Source organism: Physeter macrocephalus, chromosome 12, assembly GCF_002837175.3.
Source record: "Physeter macrocephalus isolate SW-GA chromosome 12, ASM283717v5, whole genome shotgun sequence".
Lineage (NCBI taxonomy): Eukaryota > Metazoa > Chordata > Mammalia > Artiodactyla > Physeteridae > Physeter > Physeter macrocephalus.
In genome coordinates this window covers 48,097,816-48,120,419 of record NC_041225.1, presented here as the reverse complement: position 1 = coordinate 48,120,419, position 22,604 = coordinate 48,097,816, and the positions used below count along the sequence as shown (strand labels likewise).

At 39.2% G+C, this 22,604-nt stretch overlaps 1 protein-coding gene across 1 annotated transcript in view; it reads left to right on the top strand.

The window, feature by feature from the left end:
* The window catches only part of ALK (ALK receptor tyrosine kinase), a 737,057-nt gene that overhangs the window by 12,484 nt on the left and 701,969 nt on the right, over nt 1-22,604 (top strand). The window contains exon 2 of the mRNA XM_028496593.2: nt 15,783-15,787. Coding sequence (XP_028352394.1) covers nt 15,783-15,787 — 5 coding nt within the window. The remainder of the gene's footprint in view (nt 1-15,782; nt 15,788-22,604) is intronic.

Genomic DNA, 22,604 nt, shown 5'->3' with positions numbered 1-22,604 from the left:
TTAGGGTCTAGGTAATGCTGGGATCATAAAATGAGTTGGGAAGTGCTCCCTCTTCTTTTTCCTGGAAGAGAACTGTAGTTTTTTCTTTCTTCAATTATTTTTAGTAGAATTTGTTACTGAAGCCATCTTGGCCTGGTGTAGTCTTTGCTGGAGTGTTTTTAATTACTAAGTAGATTTATTTAATAATTATAGGATTATTCAGATTATCTGTTTATTTTTGAGTGAATTTTAGCAGTTTGTTTGTATCCTTAAAGAAATTGGTTCATTTCATCTAATTTGTTGAATTTTAATGCAAGTTAGGTCGTTCATAATATTCCCTTACTTTTTTTTATGTCTGTAGGGTCAGTAGTGATGTCCCTTCTTTTACTCTTGATGCTGGTAATTTGCATCATCTCTCTCTTTTCTTTGTCATCATTCTGGCTAGAGAATGACCAATTTACCAATTTTATTGAATTAAAAAAAACTTTTGTGATATTGATTTCTTCTATATTATTTTTCTTATTCAAATTTCATTGATTTCTGCTCTGGTTTTATTATCTTTCCTTCATTTTGTTTGTCTTGGGTTTAATTTGCTCTAATTGTTTCTAGTTTCTTAAGATCATTGATTTGAGATTTTTTCCCTCTATTTCAAATATAATCATGTAATGCTAAAATTTCCCCCTAATAACTGCTTTAGCTGCATCGTACAGATTTCATTATGTTGTAATGAAATTTCATTTACATTCAATTAAAGTATTTTCTGATTTTCCATTTGGCTTTCTCATTGACCCGTGGTTATGTATAAGTATGTTTTATTTCTTAATATTTGGAGGATTTTCCAGATATCTTTCTTTCACTGATTGCTAGTTCAATTCTGATATGGTCTGAGAATATATTTGGTTTGCTTTCAATAATTTAAAATTTGTTAAGGTTTATTTTATGGCCCTTATCTTGCTGAATTTCCATGCATACTTGGAAAGAACATGTTTTCTGTTATTGTTGGGTGGAATGTTCAATCAATGTCAATTAGGTCAATTTGGTTAATAGTGTTGTTCAAGTCTTTTATATCCTTGGTTTTCTGTTTGTTTGTTATATGTGTCACCAATAGAGGAGTGCTAAAGTCTCTAGGTTTTTGTTGGCCTCTTTCTCCTTTCAATTCCATCATGTTTTGCTTCTCTATTTTGAAGCTCTGTTATTTTGAAGCTCTGTTATTATGTGCCTCCACATTTAGGATTGGTATGTATTCTTCATAATTTGCCTCTTTGATTTTATGCAATATCTCTTTTTATCTCTAATGATATTCATATTTTGAAGTTTCTTTGATATTATTATAGCCATTCAGCTTTCTTTTGATTAGTGCTTACATGGTATATCTGTTCTATCCTTTTACTTTTTTTTTTTTTTTTTTTTTTGCTGTACGCAGGCCTCTCACTACTGTGGCCTCTCTCGTTGCGGAGCACAGGCTCCGGACGTGCAGAGTCAGTAGCCATGGCTCATGGGCCTAGCCGCTCCACGGCATGCGGGACCTTCCCGGACTGGGGCACGAACCCGCGTCCCCTGCATCGGCAGGTGGACTCTCAACCATTGCGCCACCAGGGAAGCCCTATCCTTTTACTTTTAATCTATGTATTTATTTAAAGTATATTTCTTATTGAAAACATATGGTTGGATTTTATGTGTTTTTTTAAAATTCAGTCTCACAATGTCTATCTTTTACTTGGTGTGTTAGACCACTTGTATTTAATGTTATATTTGATATGGTTGGATTTAGATCTACCATTTTTATTATTATTATTATTATCATTATTATTCTCTCTCTCTGTTTTTTCTTCTTCTCTTGTCCCTTTCCTGGCACCTTTTGAGTTACTTTAATATTTTTCAGTTTTAATTTATCTATTTTTTTGCTACATTTCTTTGTATTGTTATTTTAGTATTTGCTCTTGGGATTTTATATATGTATAGACTTTCACAGTTTATTTTGAGTTGACAGTTTACTACTTCAAGTAAAATATGGAAGGCTTACAACTATATATGTCCCTTTACCCACCCCCTTAATATTATAGTTGTCATATGTGTTATATCTACATAACTTAAAATCCTGCTAGACAATATTTATAATTTTTTCTTTCAGCAGTTATTCATATTTTAAAAAACTTAAGAGGAGAAAACTTGTCCTTTATATTTACTCAGATACATACCATTTCTTTTGTTTTTCCTTCTTTCTTAAAGCTTCACATTTCCCTATTTTATCATTTTCCATCAATCTAAAGAATTCCCTTTTGAATTTCTTTTAGAACAGGCCTTCTGGTAACAAATTATCTTAGTTTTTCCCTTATCTGAATGTCCTTATTCCCCCTTCATTTATGAAGAATATTTTTACTGGGCACAGAGTTCTGGGTTGACAGTTCTTTTCTTTTTGCTCTTTAAGAATGTTGTTCCTCTCTTTCATAGTTTCTGGTGAGCATTCTGTCATTAAATTGTTCTTCCATATATGTAGCTATTTTCAATATTTTTCCTTTGTCATTGGTTTTCAGAAGTTTTATTATGATGAATCTGTGCATGAAATTTTATTTGATTCTCTCCTCTTTGCAATTTGTTGAGGTTCTTGATCTGTAAGTTTAGGTCTTCCATGATATTTGAGGAGTTTTTCAGCCATTATTTCCTTTTTTTTCCCCTGCACCAATATCTTTCTACTCCCCTATGGTACTCTAATTGCACAACTATCAGACGTTTTGATATTGTCTCACATGGTCCTGAGGCTCTGCTAATTTATTTTTTCAAATTTTTTTTCTTTCAGTTCTGCAGATTGGACAGTTTCTATGATCTGTCTTCAAGTTTACTGAATCTTTACTCTGTCATCTCCATTTTGTGATAATTTTTTATTTTAGACATATTTTTCAGTTTAAATTTTTTATTAAAAAAATTTCTATTTACCTACTGAGAACCACCTTTCCTTCTCTTTTCCAGAATGTTTATGTTTACCTCATGGAACATAGTTATAACAGCTTCTTTGAAGTCTTTGATAATTTCAGCAACTGATCATCTTGTTTTTGGCATCTGTTGATTATCTTTCTCCTTAAGAATTGGTCACTTTTTTTGTTCTTCTTTACGTATTGAGTAGTTTTAGGTTGCATCCTGGAAAATTGGAACATTATGTTGTTTGGTCTGACACTTGAGTGTGGTTTAAACCTTAGTTTTGTTCTTAAAGCCTTTGTTGCTTTGAGTCTGTCCACACAAGTGCCACTCACAGGTGAGCTGGAACCTTGGGTCATTTTCTTTACACAATTAACATATTTCCTTCTCCATCTCTCTCCTTTTCTAGATTTTCCTTAAACTCACAGCTTTACCCACTTGTACTACTGTGGCACAACTCCTGCAACTAGGGTTGCCTTCAGGCAAAACAGAGAGATAAAGAGAAACAAAACAAGGATTCTCTCCATATTCTTTGGCCTGAAGGGGTCCCTTTTACCCAGTCTTCTGGCCTGAAAGATGTGTTTTTTACAGGGTTTCTATTAGAATTTTGGCTGCTGACACCAGCAGCTAAGCTAACTCTCTTGAGGGCTTATCATGAAATGAGAAAAAAAGAGAAGAACAAGCAAAGAAGTGGAGATCTCCCTCCATACTCTCTGGATTACAGGGCCCTTTTCCTGGCCTTTTGGCCAAAAAGAAAGGATTTCTCCAGGTATCCTTATGAGTTGCTTTTCCAAGTTTTGACTTTCTTCCTCAATATTCCTGGTTTTATTTACTTTTCAGAGTCCCTTGATAGTTGTTTTTGTATTTTGTCCAGAGTTTTTGGTTGTCAGCTGCAGGATAATAGGATTTAGTGGGCTTACTCCATTTTTTTTTTTTTTTTTTTTTTTTTTTTTTTTTTTTTTGGTATGTGGGCCTCTTACTTTCGTGGCCTCTCCCGTTGCGGAGCACAGGCTCCGGACGCGCAGGCTCAGCGGCCATGGTTTTGTGGTATGCGGGCTTTCCTCTGTTGTGGCCTCTCCCGTTGCGGAGCACAGGCTCCGGACGTGCAGGCTCAGTGGCCATGGCTCACGGGCCCAGCCGCTCCACGGCATGTGGGATCCTCCCAGACCGGGGCGCGAACCCGGTTCCCCTGCATCGGCAGGCGGACGCGCAACCACTGCGCCACCAGGGAAGCCCCCTTGTTCCTTTTTGAATCACTTTCCATCTACAATATTTTTCTTTCATCCATTAATATTTAGTGTTGTACCATTCTTCTGTATTTAAATTTGCTCAGATTCTGTTTGCTGAAAGTGTCTTTATTTTGCTTTTATTTCTGAAGATTTTCACTGGATATACTTTTAGGTTGATAGCACTTTAGTGTTGTCCTATTGTTAATGGTTTGCATTGTTTCTGATCAGAAATCAGAGGAATTTTTATCTGTATTTCCCCTTCTGTCTCCCTCCCTACCATCCCATGGTTGCTTTAGGATTTTGTGTTTATCATGGGATTTCAGCAATTTGATTATTATGTGTATTGTGGTTTTCATTATGTTTTTATTGCTTGGGATTTGCTGAGCAACTCTTGGTTCTGTAGGTTTATATTTTTCATCATATTTGGAAATTTTTCAAACACTTTTTCTGCTCCCTATTCCTAAGAATCTAATTACAATTATGTTATACAATTAATGTATTCCCACATTTCATTAAGGGTCTATTAATTTTTTTTCAGCCCTCTTTCTCTCTCCACTTGTGTCTGGATAGATTTTTTTGCTTGTTTTAAAGTTCATTCCCTTTTTTTTTTGTTTGTTTGTTTTTTTGCGGTACGCAGGCCTCTCACTGTTGTGGCCTCTCCTGTTGTGGAGCACAGTCTCCTGACGCGCAGGCTCAGCGGCCATGGCTCATGGGCCTAGCTGCTCCATGGCATGTGGGATCTTTCCGGACCGGGGCACAAACCCGTGTCCCCTGCATCGGCAGGCGGACTCTCAACCACTGCGCCACCAGGGAAGCCCCCATTCCCTTTAAAAAAAAAATAAATTTATTTTTTTTTAATTTGTTTATTTTTGCTGCATTGGGTCTTCATTGCTGCGCACAGGCTTTCTCTAGTTGCAGTGAGTGGATGCTACTCTTCATTGCAGTGCGAGGACTTCTCATTGCGGTGGCTTCTCTTGTTGCGGAGCACAGGCTCTAGGCACACGGGCTTCAGTAGTTGTGGCACGTGGGCTCAGTTGCTGTGGCTCACAGGCTCTAGAGCACAGGCTCAGTAGTTGTGGTGCATAGGCTTAATTGCTCCATGGCATGTGGGATATTCCCGGACCAGGGCTCAAATCTGTGTCCCCTGCATTGGCAGGTGGATTCTTAACCACTGCACTACCAGGGAAGCCCAAAGTTCATTCCCTTTTCTTCTACAGCATCTAATCTGCTGATAAACCAGCCCATCTAATATATTTTCAGTTTTGATATTATATATATTTTTAGCTCTAGAATATATACCTCCATTTATGTTTCTCTCCTCATTATGCTTATGTTTTTTTTAAAGTCCTGAACATATTTATAATAGCTGCTTTAAAGTTCTTTCTGAGGCAGTCTGGTATCATGGGAAAGAGCACAGCCATTAGAATCAGACTTCCTGGGTTCAGATCTTAGCCTTAATGCGTAGAAGCTGGGCTGATCATAGGCAAGTTACTTATTAACCTTTCTGGGCTTTAGTTTCCTCAGAATGGTACGAAGAGATTATCTCTCTTGGAGGGCTATTGTGAGAATAAATGAGATAATACCTAAAGCTCTTAAAACAATAGTGCCTTGCACATAATAAGCACTCAGTAAACATTGACTGTTATAATTTTTTAAGTTCCTTTCTGCTAATTAAATTATTTCTGTCATTTCTGTGTCTGTTTCTATTGATCAGTTTTTCTCTTGGTTAAATGTCACATTTTACTGCTTCTTTGTATACCTAGTAATTTTTTATTGGATGTTGCATATTACAAATATTACATTGTCGAGTATGTGGATTTTGTTGTCTTCAAAGACTGTTAACTTTTGTTTGCCAGGCAGTTAATTTACTTGCCCATGAATTTGATACTTTCGAGGATTATTGTCAAGTTTTACTAAAGGAGTTTAGAGGAGCCTTTATTCTATGGTTAATTTAGGTGTTGTCTTAAGATTTGGCCTTTCTACGGTCTACACTGAAAGCCTTAAGTGTTCAATGAGGTTTTCTACTCTGGTTATTAAGCACTTAAACATTTCCCAGTTCTGTGTGAGCTGCAGAAGTTTTTCAGCTTGCACTTCCCTCAAAGATGTTCTTTTCCTGGTAACTATTCTTTACCCAGCCTTGTGTAATCTCATCCTATGAATGCAACTTAATACTCAGCCAAAGACTCAAGGGGACCCCTGTGCAGTTTTATGGAGTGTTTTATCTCTCTCCATCTAGATGTTTCTTCTCTGGTTTGCTCCCTGATAATTCAAGCTGCATCTGCCTTCCCAAACTCTGCTGTCTATTACCTCAGACCTGTGAGACCACCATGCTCTATTTGGATCTCTCCTTCCTGTATCAGGGTGTGGTAAATGCCTCCAGGCAGAAAATCAGGGCAGTGCTAAGGCCTGCCACATTTTATTTTCCCTCTCTCAAGGATTATAATCCTGTGCTACTGATTATCCAATAAAAACAGTTTTTTCATATATTTTGTCAGCTTTTTATAATTTTACAGCTTTTTATGACAAAAGGGCTAATCCATTGCTTGTTGAGTACTCCATCATGGCTGGGCGTCCGTATGATGAATTTGGAGATCAGAGTCATATTGGTTTGTTTCCAGAGACACATATAGATATAGATGAGAGGGCTCACCAAAGAGAAATCAGACAAAGGAATTCTTTTTATGGATACCTATAAGTTTGGACTTTTGCCTGAGGAAATGCTATTTATTGGTTTGTTTTTTTACTGAGCACTTACCAAGTTGAATGAAATACAATCTCTTTCTCCCAGGAGGAGTTCACAACTAACTGGGGAGAAAAGGCAGACAAGGCATGCTAATAAATAACTCCAGTGAAAGGTAGCACTTGAATGGTGGACAAATGATGCAAATGGTTATAGTGGTTCAGTGGAGGCTTGGAGAGGTCAGTTCCTGCTGGGGTGATTAGGGACAGGTTCAATCTGTACCTCCAGATCCCAAAAACCATTCCTTTACAGTCTGATGAGCTCCACTTGTTCAGTGCATGATAGGAGGGGTGAAGTTCCTCTGAGACAGGAAATTATACCTCTGAAATTTTAAAAAGAATAATCTTATTACCTTTTGGCAGGGAGTCAAGTCAAAGGATATCTACTGAGAATGATGGTTTTCTTTGGGGATTACGACAGAAGTGAGTTAGAAAAAACGTCCAGAAGGGGGTGATTTGAGAGGTCTTGGAGTGCGTACATAATTAGACTTGAAAAAGAGAAGGGCAAAGGACCTTTCAAGTTGGGGCAATAACAAAAAATAATGCCCAGAGGAAGAACAACTGGTTAGAGAGAGAAAGAGAGACAGACTGACTCTGTGGTGTGTGTGTGTTTGTGTGTGTGTGTGTGTGTGTATGTATGTATGTAAGAAAGTAGGACTAGCCAGAACAGAAAGGTCTAAGGAGTATTGGGGGTTGAGGGGATGGGTACTGAGTCAGATACTCTGAATTAGATGTGGGACTGCCTTATTGAGTCAAGAATTTACATTTGATGCTGAAGAAATCAGAAAGTGTTTAGTTCTTGAGAAGGGGTGATGCATGTTGATTGCACATTGACTGAAGATTCTTTAGGAAATGTAGTTTGGTCATGGGTTTCAGGCCTGGACCACAGGGAGGGCTGGTAGTTGGATCTGAGCCCTGAGAGGCTGTCCCACTGTCTCAGGAATGAGGAACTCAGAGACACCGAGATGTGAGGGGAACAAAAAGGAAGAAGTCAGAGGTCTAAGGTTTTGGGCCGGGGATGCTGTAGACTGGTAGTGTTACTGATAAAGCAGACAGAATGAGGATCTGGTCTGGGGGAGAGTGGCTAGCATGATAACAGTTGTAGTGGGCAGCCATCTGAGGATCAGGTTATCTGGTATGCACATGGAGATATGGAGTGGAAGCAGGAACAAGTGAGAGGTCCAGACAGAAGATATGGATGTGGGAGCTAGTTACATGGAATGAAGGTCACACCTAAGATTTAAGAAAGTTCAGAATTAGGCAGTGGAATGGAGTCAATGATGTTATCAGAAAGAACTTTCTTACAAGAAGGAAGAGAGGCCGCTGGATTGTGTGGTGTCATGGAAATTGAGGGAGACAGATGTTCCATAGATGGAGTAGAAAGGTCATTGTGTTTGACCAAGAGCCTTCTGGAGAGCAGTCATAGGCACAAGGAAGTTTAGAGGCAGTGCTGAGAAATTGGAGCAAAATGTGCTTACGTAGTAGTTCAAGGAATCTATCTGTGAAAGGAAGAAGAGAAGAGAAAGAGACTGAGATGTCAGTGATGTTAGAGGGTTCAGCAGAATGAAGAAAGAGTGTGTTAAGGATAGATGAAACTTCTTAATGTTGAAAATCAGAAGGGGAAAAGCTAAAGAGAAAGGAAGCTTCAGGTACCAGAAAGAAAGGGGATAATTGTGTAGCAAGACCACCCAATCTAGGCATTGCAGACTCTTATACAGGCCTCAGATGCCATTCCATCCAGGCTCTGTCTGCTTCTGCAGTCTCTTCTTTAACAGTGTTCTTGCCATTTCATCTTTTAAAATATGCCTGGGAGATGGGGAATCACTATTTTATGAGGCTGCCCTGTGCTTGCTGGACAGATCTGTTGGAAAAATATTTAATACTGGCTGAATTCTACTCCTCCGTAACTTAATACTAATGGTAACAGCTACCATTGAACAGTTTTACAGATTACTGTATTTAGTCCTCACTATAACACAGTAAGGTTGATTTTATTATTATTCCCATTTTATTAGTTATTCCCAGATAACTAAGTCTCAGAGAGGTTAAGTCACTGACCAAGATCACATAGCTAAGGAGAGAAGGGCCTGGTATTTGAATCCCAACCACTTTAATGCTACCCCTATAATCGCTATGTCTTATTGCTCCTACTTGTGACTGTTATTCGTTCCCCAAGTAGTGTCCTTTCTCCAATATGAGGGCCCTTTAAATGTTTGAAGTCAGTTATCCTACATATGCTGGATAATTTCCTTTGTCTCCTCCTTCTTTTCTTTCTCTTCCTTTTTCTCACCTTTTTCTTTTCCTTTTCTTTTTTTTGTGCGGTACGTGGGCCTCTCACTGCTGTGGCCTCTCCCGCCGCGGAGCACAGGCTCCGGACACGCAGGCTCAGTGGCCATGGCTCACGGGCCCAGCCGCTCCGCGGCATGTGGGATCTTCCCGGACCGGGGCACGAACCTGTGTCCCCTGCATCGGCAGGCGGACTCTCAACCACTGCGCCACCAGGGAAGCCCTCTTTTCTTTTTTTAAAATTGTTAATTCAACAAATAATTATTGAGCAGCTTCAGAATATCAGACACTGTGGTAGGTGATGCACAGATAGCAATTAATAAAACAGACCAAGGCTTTTTTGCCCTCATGGGGTTTATAGACTGTGGAGGGAAGCATATTGAGTGTGCAAATTAACAAATACATACATAATAAGAAAAGATGATGAGTGCTGTGAAGGAAACAAACATTCTAGCCTCCCTTGTCAGTTTTCCTCATAAACTCTGGGTTTCAGAGTGCTCACTATGCTTCTTTCCTCCTAACCCCTTCTCCTCTTAAGGGGTGTCCTTCAAATGAGGACAATTTCTCTGCTGTGATCTGATCATTGTGGAGCACGTTGAGGCTCTTAACTGGGAATTCTTGTGATGCTGCAGCTTAGAGGTAGGAATGGTCAGAACCACAGGCAGGGGCGACTGGAGAGAGGACAGATGTGCAGAGGGCCATGCGGAGATGAAGGATGGAGAGCCCAGGAGTGGGGACAGATGGTTTCAATCTATTCCATGAAGTATGAGCAAAGGTCATGCTAAATATAGATCACGAAGCCATGCATCCCCTTCCATTCCACAGATCCTGCCTTTCCCTTCATGCTCCAGCCCCTCTGTACCCACACATCTACTTTAAAAATGCAGCTGAGGAGGAAAGCACTGAATACGCATGTGTCACAATGGGCAGCTAAGGTCAGAAATGTGCTACAGGGAAAGGTTTCTCCCTTCCCTCTTTCCTTCCTTCCCTTCTAGTGCCCTCCCCTCACCCCTCCCCTCCCTCTCTCCCTCCCTCCCTTCCTTCCTTCCTTCTTCCTCCCTCCCTTCCTCCCTTCCTCCCTCCCTTCCTCCCTCCCTTCCTTCCTTCCTTCCTTCCTTCCTTCCTTCCTTCCTTCCTTCCTTCCTTCCTTCCTTCCTTCCTTTCATACTATTAGTCTTAATACCATAGTTTGGAAGACTCTGGTTGGAGAAAAATGTCAAGAAGTACAAATGCAGATTTGATACATCTGACCTTTCTTCTCTTCAGAACAATAAATGTCAAATAGCTTAAAATGACAGCCAGGATGGCTAGAGATTATTTATGTCCTTAAATATTTAGAAACATAGTTTAGACTTAAGTCTAATTTACATGAAGATTCTGACCAATGAGAATCATAAACACTTTTAAGGGACCAGCATAAGCAGTGATGTTTACATTTCAGAAAACATAAAATGTTTTGAAAAAGCATTCTGAAAAATCAGAATAGAATGAAGTGGTAAGTGATTCCTGATAAGTAATGAGAACACTTGATAATATCAAGAAAGTATTTTGTGACACAAAATTGTGTTTGGGTTTTTTTATATCTGCGTGGTGTGGTTTGGTAGCATTCCAGAGAAAGACCCACAATCCACATGTCCTGTCCTTTGATTAAATACAAAATATTATATATATGCATTTTTACTTGAATCACTTATCCCCATTTTACTAAAGACATTTTACTGTTAAAACAGAAGGAGGGAGAATTATCTTGCTCCAGCTGTGTAAATCCTGATAGAAATATATAATCCTTCAGCCTGTGGAGGGTGTCATTCTTTACTCTACCTCATACTCAATTATCATCAGAAACAGCAGCGTCCCTTTTAGAGCAGAGGCTCTGAAAAGTGTTTTTTGTTTTTGTTTTTGTTTTAAAGAACTATGAACATTAGTTAACCCATTTACTTCTGAAATGACACATCATTGCATTGTGTTAAGAAAATAGAATCTGAAGTTAGTTCTGGTTCTGGTACTCAACTCCAGAACTTGGAAGTTCATAGAGTAGTGAGACAATAACATTTTTCTGCTCCTGGAAGTCTCATCTGTAACATAGAGATTATGTAATAATAGAGATCATTATAGCACTTGCTTTATAGGGTCCTTCTGAGGAGTAAATGAGATAATTAAAAGAAGAGTTTAGTACAGCACCTGCCACATGGTTAAAGGACTGAAAATATTATTTATTATCTTCTATTTTAGTGTTATTGTTGTTTTATTAATAAAAGGGTTCCCCTAACTATTTTTTTGTTCCTTCTTTTTTATATCATCTTTGCTGAAATTTAGCTATATTCAGAATTAGAGTTTATCCTTTATAAAATACAATTAAGCAAAGAACCCAAAAGAAAGCTTTAAATGTTGTAGACTAAAGCAGCCTATTTGCTCAAAGAGCTAAAGTCATCAGAAAATCAGTGCCATCCCATTGTGCATTTCCTAAGAGTTCCATATGGATCCAGCAAATCTTTTCTTTGTTTCTTTTTTAATGTCAAATAATTTTAATTAAGTCATGAAGATTATTTCTAAACTCTTAAGATATTCACTATAAGATCTTTTACTTTCATAGCAGAAAATGTCCTTATTTCTATAATTAACTATGAAGTTTGAAAACCTATGTAAGTTAAGGCAGTGGAAGGAGGGAAGAGAGTTTTGGACCAGGAGTCATGGGATTAGGTTTTCATTTTAGGATATGCTGACTTGTCCTGTTTGAACCTAGGCAAATCACCTAAACTTTCTCAGTTGTAGTTTCTGTCATGTGAAATAAGTGAGTTCTAATTTCTACTATCCATTTCCTATTAAAATTCTGTGATTCAAACCTATTTCCAGGGCTGGTTTTGAAGCATTACTGGGAAGATCCTATTTCTATAAACAGTTGCAGGGTTAATTAGAATTTCACAGAGCAGTGATAGGAAATGATAACCTTCTCTGATTCTTACGTTTGGTAACTAGCAGATTATGATAAGAATTGTTTACCTCTAACTAATATACCTTTTCTCCACATCCACACCAGCATTTGTTATTTTTGGTCTTTTTGATGATAGCCATTCTGACAGGTGTGAAGTGATACCTCATTGTGGTTTTGATTTGCATTTCCCTGATGACTAGCGATGTTGAGCATCTTTTCATGTCTCTGTTGACCATCTGTATGTCTTCTTTGGAAAAATGTATGTTCAGGTCTTCTGCCCATTTTTTAATTGAGTTTTTTTTTTTGATATTGAGTTGTATGAGCTGCTTATATATTTTGGGTATTAACCCCTTATTATTCATATCATTTTCAAATATTTTCTCCCATTCAGTAGGTTGTCTTTTCATTTTGTCAGTGGTTTCCTTTGCTGTACAAAAGCTTTTAAGTTTAATTAGCTCTATTGGTTTATTTTTGCTTTTGTTTTCTTTGCCTTATGAGACAGATCCAAAAAATATTGCTATGATTTATGTCAGAGTGTTCTGCCTATGTTTTCTTCTAGGAGCTTTGTGGTTTCTGGTTTACATTTAGGTCTTTAATTCATTTTGAGTTTATTTTTGTAAATGGTGTAAGAAAATGTTCTAATCTCATTGTTTTACATGTGGCTCTCCAGTTTTCACAGCTCTACTCATTAAAGAGACTGTCTTTTCTTTATTGTATATTTTTGCCTCCTTTGTCATAGATTAGTTGACCGTAAGTGCATGGGTTTATTTCTGGGCTCTTTATTCTGTTCTGTTGATCTATGTGTCTGTTTTTGTGCCAGTACCATAGTGTTTTGATTACTGTAGCTTTGTAGCATAATCTAAAGTCAGAGAGCATGATGCCTCCAGCTCTGATCTTTCTCAAGATCATTTTGGTGATTGGAGTTCTTTTGTGTTTCCATACATATTTTAAAATTATTTGTTCTAGTTCTGTGAAAAATGCCATTGGTATTTTGATAAGGATTTCCTTGAATCTATATTTTGTCTTGGGTAGCATGGTCATTTTATCAATATTCTTCCAATGCATGAAGAATATATGCATGCATATATACTTCTTAATGGCTTATTGACTATTTCCTTAACGTCATTCTCCATTCAGCAGATAATCATAGAGACCTCTTGTGTGTTTAGAACTTTGTAAAGTCCTATAGGGTAAAAGGCAATAATCGTAAAATGTGGTGCCTGACTTTAAAGAACTTATAGTTCAATAAGGAAGACCAAAAATACGGGATTTGGAGTCAAAAGTCAAAAAGTCAAAAAGTCAAAAGAGATTCAAGACTTGACACCAGCATCAATTAGCTTCATGATCTTCATTTAAGCTCTTTTGAGTCCTAGTGAAGTGCAGGGGATGATTCCAATCTCACAGGGTTGTTGACAGGCTCAAATAAGATTATATATGTAGAATAGCATTCTGTAAAATTGAAAGCCCTATTAAGCATTACACCAGCTATTTAATTAGAAATGATACAAGAGGGTGTAGATGTAAAGGCTAAGCGTCTTAGAGCAAAGAACAGTGATTAGGGGGTTAGTGAGTAGAGACTTCCTGATGGAGCTGAGGCTTGATGGTTCCTGGAGATGAGTAGGGTTTGGATAGTCAGGATGAAAGAAGGAGACCACTCCAAGTGGGGAGCATGGAACTTGGAGCATGGAGCGAAGGTTGCTCAATTCAGTTTGATTAACTCAGCCATTCCTCCTGGATTACCTAATATGAACCTCATGCTCTACTGGGACTTCTCTGTTTGGAGAAGAAATGTTGTGTTGGAAAGTACAGTTGGATGGAGAAGATGGGATCAGGACATGACAGGAAGGCCTTGGAGAGCAAGTAAGAATGTTTAACCTCCTCATGGCAAGAAATAGGCAGCCATCAATAGGTCTGATGTGAATAGCATTTTAGGAAAATGAAATTGGTAATGGTGTGCAGTCTGGATTAGTATGTAGAGACTGGAGTCTGTAATCTGGGATAGAGGGTGGGGGAAGATTTGGAAAGTGGGATGGTAGAGAAAAGGATGACTCCAGAAAAACTTAACAGACTTTGGTGTCAGAGGCAAAAGAGGGAGGAATCCAAGTTTTTCTAGAACTTTTTACCAGTAAGATTAGAATAACAATGATTCATTTGATAGGAAAGAAGAATTGAGGAAGAAAAGAAATTTGGGAGGAAGAGTTGAGTTCCGTTGGCCCGTGGGGAGTTGAGATGATAACCAATTCCGTGCAGCAACATTCTGTAGGCAATTGGAAATGCGGGACTAGAACTCATATAAGAATTCAGGGTTAGGCATGGGGATTTGGGAATCATCAGCACAGAGACTCATAAATTATGCACTTTGCTTAGGCTTAATTTCATGTTTTTTAGAAGATAAGAGAAATGAAAAGCTTGCTGAATTATGGATTATGCAACTGTATTAAAAGTAATTCTCCCTTTCCCCCTCCCCTCTGTCTCCCTGATGATTTCTGTGTTCTGTTCTTCTCTCTGATCCACTCACCCTTCCCCTAATACTTTATAAACTGAGGGACACAATAACCTCTATTTCTGTCAGATCAGAAGATTGTCAGTGAAGAGATTAAGGTGATTGGGAATGTTCACCAGAAAATATGATGATCCTCTTGGCACCTTCTCCAGTCCTTCAGAGATCAGAGGGATACAAACTGTCTCTAGAGGAAAGCAACCATTTATATTTATGGGAGGAACTATTAAAGAGCTAAATTCTCAGTTCCCTGGACAGCCCCACTGTTTGTTTTGCAGCTTTTATTAAGTAAAGCAGTGATTCTCAGCAAGAGACAGAGCTGCTTGGCAGATAATGTAATCAGATGAAGTAGGGTTTTCAGACCTGGTGGGTGGACTTGAAATTGGGACTCCTCTCCTGGCACTCAGTTTTCATTTGTGGTTTGAACTGAGTTTGCACAAATAGCATATACAGCACTCAAAGTTGAATTTTCTTTAGTTTATCTTCTTCTTCCTCCCCTTCAAAGAGAAAAATTTCCCAGCAATTTGCTTAGATGTTCTCAAGCATTACCTGGTACAGAGAGTATCAACTTGACTTTACATAAGGTGATAATGAGGAGGAGGAAGTTGGAGAAATAAGACACATGGTGCTAACATTTATTGAACATCTATTATATGCCAGGCATTTTATAGTCATTCACTCATTTTATCTTCACAGCTACAAAAGATGGATATTTTAATCTCTGTTTCACAAATGAGGCTCTGAGGGGTTATGTAACTTGCCCAGATCATGCAATTAGTAAGTGATTGAACTGAGATTGGGATCCCCTAACTGGGGTTAGGTTTCTAAGCCTGAATGTTTCTTTCTTGTTTCAAGCTTGTGCTTCCTTTCTATCCCTATTATAAGCAAAAATTATTTTTAAAAAAAGACACTTGATTGTAATTTTACAGAGGCCTGTGGGGTAGGATGAGAATCCAGTATTTCTCAGATCCATATATTCCTCAGCTAGGTCACTCATTTCCCATTCCTCTCTCCTTCCTGCTTTCTCTTTTGTTTTTCCTTTACCTATCATAGTGGGATGCCCTCTTCTCTCCTTACAATTCTCTCTCGAGGTGGACGGGTTGAAGGATGAGGCAGAGTGGCAAGGAAATACAGCACCAGGTCCTTCATTTTTCAGGGCATCCTGTGTATACTTTTCGTTGACCTTCTGTGGAGCCTGGTCAAGGGCATGTGGATACTACAGTTTGGCTACATTACAGCTTCTGATTTTCATGTTGACTGAGGACAGACATTGATAGAAGTACCAACTACATACAAGGTACCATAGTGGGTGCTAGAAAAATTACCTTGAAGTAAATAAATTGAAATTTCCTTAAAATAAAAAAAAATGTGTTTAAATATTGGATATTTAAGAACTGTGGGCCAAGGATAAAGGAGTGTGGAAGAGAGAGGATCAGGCCGCAGTCCTTAGAAGCTAACAAGTTCCTGGGGATAAAGGGCAAGGATGGCTTGATGTGTGGCCCTGTCCACCTGCCCTGGTCCACTACACAGTCACTCTTTAGTCCACAGCCATCAGGTGTCCAGGGCTCTCTATTAGGCAGCCCATTTTCAGTGACATCCCTTGGGTGGCACTCCATGCAGATGCTCTCCTCCCCTTACCTTTTTCTCCTCCTCTGAAATCTAATACATGAATGAATGGATGAGTTGGCCTACCCTTAGGGTAGATGTATCTGGGAAAGACCCATTATCTGGGCAAGACAGGGAAATTGGAGTGGGCCAGGCCCTTCAAAGCACTCCCAGGTCAGTCAGTGCATGTTGACTGCAGCCTTCTAGCAAAGTGTTGCTAATAGTGAGGGTTTTAGGTCAATGAGGAGGTGAGGCCAGCTGTGAAGATGAACTGAGATGCTGCACATGAGGCAGTCACCACAGCACTTGGCACATGGTAAGTGCATCTCTAGATGTTATTTGTACCATGATTATGCTTATTCTCATTGAAATCAGTTAAAATGCTTTTGTCTGCAAGTAACACAGACCCAACTAAAAGTAGCTGAACGATCTTGTATAATGAGAAGTCAAGAGTTGGTGTGTCTCTAGGGTTGGTTAATTCAGGAGCACATGGAAAGGCAGGAGCACAGGAGCACCCAGGTCCTTTCTGTCTTTCCACTCTGCCTTCCTTAGGGTGGGTGGCTGCAGAAGCTCAAGGCACCTTCACATGAAGCTGAAAAAGGGGCAAGAGTTTGTCCTTTGTTCTTTCATAAGAGAAAGGAAAACTTTTACATAGGCTGCTAGTGGTTTTCCCCTTGTGTCCCATTTGTTAGGGCTACCTCACATGACTATGCCTAAATCAAGAGGAAATAACACAATTCACATAGTCTCAAACTTGACCTTGCATCAGAATCACTGGGAGGGCTTGTTAAAACAGACATTGCTGGGCTGCATCCCCAGAGATTCTGAGTCAGTAGGTCTAGGGTAGGGCCTGAGAATTTGCATTACTAACAAGTACTCTGTTAGTGTAGGGGCCACACTTTAATAACCATTGGCTTAAATTGTTCAGTAGTCATCTCCCAGGTCTAGAGCAGTGCTCTTGAAGTACATAGATATCCCAAACCTGATCAGAGTTGAGGCTCTGTTAGCAAGAAGGAAGGGGGAAAATGCCTGCTGGTTAGTCACATCATCATTTTTAATTTTTGGAGTTATAGAAAGGGCAGAAGGTTTCATATTAGGCTCTTGATTCCCTCTGGGTCATATCTTGTAGGGGTGCTTTCCTTTCACTTAGGACAATCCCAGAGAACATCTGGATTACCAATTCAACTCAGCTGAAGACAGGAGAAATTTCACCGTCATGCTGTTACGTAGGCTCTTTGACATCAAATATTAAGTTTAGTAGACCACTGGAGATGGCAGTGGTTGCTCCTTCCCCCTTTCTCTTCTTCCTCATCTTCCTCTTCTTCCTTCTTTTTTTGTCCCTACAAACTTCAGCATCATATAAAACTTCCATATTTCAGAGGACCAAATTCTCCCTTGTCCTGCAATGTGTCCACTCAAAGCTTCCCACTTTGGGGCTGTGCAGCTCCTTTGGCAGCAAAGGCTGAGGGCCTTATAACTGGAATCTGAGCAGTCACAGGCTCAGTCATCAGGGAGCTTGATGCTGTGGTTACTTCTAAATGAACAGTCATTATTGATGCTAATTGAACTTGAAGTTAATGAAAAAGGGTTATTTTACAGGGCTTAAGTCGAGGCCAAAATTCTTATTACAAGTTAATTATTTTCTTTAAAAGGCACTGTTACAGCCATGAGTGTTTTTTATCAACTTTTTCTCTAGTGCTGAAAGAGATTTCTTCGAAGGCAGATTCCTGATATAATTATTCACCTCATCTAATTCTTAATCACCAATCATTTCTGTCTAGGTAAAGGTTAATCAGAGGTATGTGAATTGGATATTCTGCCTTAATTGCATTTGATCAGTTTCAAAGAAACCCTTTTCTCTTCCATCTTTGGTTAGAAATGTGGTCTTTCCCTGTGCTTTTAAACCTAAAACCTGGAAGAAGGAATCAAAATGGGCTCACTGAGTAAAATGGACCGGTTCTGCCCTGGTGGCAGCAGGAGATGGACAACTCTGGGTGTGCCTGGAGCCAGGGGAAGGTGTGGGAGAGAGATTCTCTGTGGATCTATTGTTGGGAATCAACAACATAGAAACTAGGTCTTCTGTATTCTTTCCATTCACTTTTCTTCCCTCTTTTTTCACATCTTTTTACATGGGGTTTAAGCATTCAGCGTAAGAGTATGGGGGCAACACATTTCGATTCATGTTGACACCCGATTCACGATCACAGCTCTGTGCTTTTGTCAAGCTATTTCATCTTTTGGGTGCCCTTTCCATTCCTCTTCAACTGTGGCAATGCTCTTCATATCTCAAGTCTCTGCTTAAATGTCAACTCTTCCAAGACACATAGCCCCCACCCTGCCTCCTTCAAGAGAGATTTACTACCTCAGAGCTGTGACTGCATGCCTTGCCTGGCTGTTTCTATGGCAGTGTCTCTGTCTTCTTGCATCCCCTCTGCCACTCCCATAATACCATTGCAGGGAACAGTTTGTGGACCCCCATGGAACATTTAGTTTATGCCCCTTATAATGGAGAGACATATGCCAGAATCTTGTGGCACCAAACACAATGCCTGTGAAATGCATAGAAGGCCAGGGAAAGCCATAGACCCATAACCTGTAGCCAGCCCCTGCTTTTTACTCCTCCCATTGGCAGTACTGGAAAGCCACTGGCTCACTCCTGTGTCTTCCTTTCAAATGCCCATTGGCCATAAAGAAAGTCCTAGGAGAGCCAATAGCCAAAAACCTGCTGATAAACCAGTAATTAACCGGATTGAGGCTTACAATTAACATGGTGAGGGACCTCCTGAATTAAGCCTCTGGAGGTACTATTAAAATGCAAATATTATCTAGAAGGAGTAAAATAAGAAACCATGACCAATCATGCAATACTCATTTACAAAGACCATGATTTCTTTTCCACATTATTTAACCAGTCACCCAGTAGGTTTCTGAAGGAATAGTACAGGAGCTAGACCATGGTTTAGCCAGGCTGACAGCCACAGCATAGTGATTCTTGGAGCTGCAGCTTCCATTCTCAGTTTTTGTCTCTCTGCCAAGACTTCCAGTCATATAACTTTCAACTCACAGCCCATTCTCTTTTAGAGCAAAGCTTTGTCTTTTAACCCTTGTTCACATTGTGTCTTTTAGAATGAAAAAAAAGATCTCCTAATGGAACCCTGATTCACTCCAGTGTTGTCTGCCTTCCTAAGGCAGGTTGTCACTCATTCACAGTGCAAAATGGCGAGGAGGAGGCTATCCTGAATAATAAATTTCAGGGCTAATTAGGGTTTTAAATCATCCTAGAGAATTAGGCTCAACCAGCAGTCCTTGTGTGTGCCACTGTAACTTGCCAACCCCAAATCCTGCCTTATCTCCAGGCATAAAAGCCACATTAAGTTTTAAGACCTGATTCAATAAAGTATTATGGATAATGATGACACCTTGATATTAAGTCTTCAGAAAGGAGCCTGGGCATATGACTTGACATATTGAGGTTTTACCACTGATAGAAATGTTAGAGTTTTATGGCTTCCACTGATTGTTAAGCAAATACTATGTCTTTCTATGGAAAATACTAACCCAAAAAGTGCATTTTAAGAGGAGTATGTGTAAGCAGAGTGTGTGTTTGTGTGTATGTGTGTGTTTAACACATTGCCATACTTAGATATTTCCCTGTCTTTCTCTAAATGCAAAAGCAAAATACTTGAGAATTTAAAGGGAGTTGAAAGTCAAAGAATATCCTACATTAAAAAAAATGCTTAGTGCAGTCTGGCTGTGCTGCAGCTGCCAGGCCCTAGGCTGACGCAGGGAGCCCCGCAGCTACATGGACTAGGCCGTGTGGATGAAAGGCTCTTGGTGCTCCAGCCAGGCATCAGGGCTGTGCCCCTGAGGTGGGAGAGTCAAGTTCAGGACAGTGGGTCCACCAGAGACCTCCCAGTTCCATGTAATATCAAACGGCGAAAATCTCCCAGAGATCTCCGTCTCAACGCCAAGACCCAGCTCCACTCAATGACCAGCAAGCTACAGTGCTGGACACCCTATGCCAAACAACTAACAAGACAGGAACACAACCCCACCCATTAGCAGAGAGGCTGCCTAAAATCATAATAAGGCCACAGACACCTCAAATCACACAACTAGACGTGGACCTGCCCACCAGAAAGACGAGATCCAGCCCCATCCACCAGAACACAGGCACTAGTCCCCTCCACCAGGAAGCCTACACAACCCAGTAAACCAACCTTAGCCACTGGGGGCAGACACCAAAAACAATGGGAACTCTGAACCTGCAGCCTGTGGAAAGGAGACCCCAAACACAGTAAGTTAAGCAAGATGACAAGACAAAGAAACACACAGCAGATGAAGGACCAAGGTAAAGACCCACCAGACCTAACAAATGAAGAGGAAGCAGGCAGTCTACCTAAAAAAGAATTCAGAATAATGATAGTAAAGATGATCCAAAATCTTGGAAATAGAATGGAGAAAATACAAGAAATGTTGAACAAGGACGTAGAAGAACTAAAGAGCAAACACTCATGAACAACACAATAAATGAAATTACAAATTCTCTACCAGGAATCAATAGCAGAATAAAAAATGAGGCAGAAGAATGGATACAATGACCTGGAAGATAAAATAGTGGAAATAACTACTGCAGAGGAGAATAAAGAAAAAAGAATGAAAGGAATTGAGGACAGTCTCAGAGACCTCAGGGACAATATAAAATGCACAAACATTCGAATTATAGGGTTCCCAGAAGAAGGAGAGAAAAAGAAAGGGATTGAGAAAATATTTGAAGAGATTATAGTTGAAAACTTCCCTAATATGTGTAAGGAAATAGTTGGTCAAGTCCAGGAAGCACAGAGAGTCCCATACAGGATAAATCCAAGGTGAAACACCCCAAGACACATATTAATCAAACTATCAAAAATTAAATGCAAAGAAAAACTATTAAAAGCAGAAAGGGAAAAACAACAAATAATATACAAGGGAATCCCCATAAGGTTAACAGCTGATCTTTCAGCAGAAACTCTGTAAGCCAGAAGGGAGTGGCAGGACATATTTAAAGTGATGAAAGGGAAAAACCTACAACCAAAATTATCCAGCAAGGATCTCATTCAGATTTGACAGAGAAATTAAAAGCTTTACAGGCAAGCAAAAGCTAAGAGAATTCAGCACCACCAAACCAGCTTTACAACAAATGCTAAAGGAACTTCTCTAGGCAGGAAATATAAGAGAAGGAAAAGACCTACAATAACAAACCCAAAACAATTAAGAAAATGGTAATAGTAACATACATATTGATAATAACTTTAAATGTAAATGGATTAAGCGCTCCAACCAAAAGACATAGACTGGCTGAATAGATACAGAAACAAGACCCATATATATGCTGTCTAGAAGAGACCCACTTCAGACCTAGGGACACATACAGACTGAAAGTGAGGGGACGGAAAAAGATATTCCATGCAAATGGAAATCAAAAGAAAGCTGGAGTAGCAATTCGCATATCCGACAAAATAGAATTTAAAACAAAGGCTATTACAAGAGACAAAGAAGGACACTACATAATGATCAAGGGATCAATCCAAGAGGAAGATATAACAATTGTAAATATTTATGCACCCAGCGTAGGAGCACCTCAGTACATAAGGCAAATACTAACAGCCATAACAGGGGAAATCAACAGTAACACAATCATACTAGGGGACTTTAACACCCCACTTTCACCAATGGATATATCATCCAAAATGAAAATAAATAAGAAAACACAAGCCTTAAATGATACATTAAACAAGATGGACTTAATTGATATTTATAGGACATTCCATCCAAAAACAACAGAATACACTTTCTTCTCAAGTGCTCATGACACATTCTCCAAAATAGATCATATTTTGGGTCACAAGTCAAGCATTGGTGAATTTAAGAAAATTGAAATTGTATCAAGTATCGTTTGAGACCACAACTCTATGACACTAGATATCAATTACAGGAAAAAATCTGTAAGAAATACCAACACATGGAGGCTAAACAACACACTACTTAATAACCAAGAGATCACTGAAGGAATCAAAGAGGAAATCAAAAACTACCTAGAAAAAAATGACAATGAAAACACTATGACCCAAAACCTATGGGATGCAGCAAGAGCAGTTCTAAGAGGGAAGTTTATAGCAACACAATACTACCTTAAGAAACAGGAAACATCTCAAATAAACAACCTAACTTTGCACCTGAAGCAATTAGAGAAAGAAGAACAAAACCCCCCAAAGTTAGCAGAAGGAAAGAAGTCATAAAGATCAGATCAGAAATAAATGAAAAAGAAATGAAGGAAACAATAGCAAAGATCAATAAAACTAAAAGCTGGTTCTTTGAGAAGATAAACAAAATTGATAAACCATTAGCCAGACCCATCAAGAAAAAAAGGGAGAAGACTCAA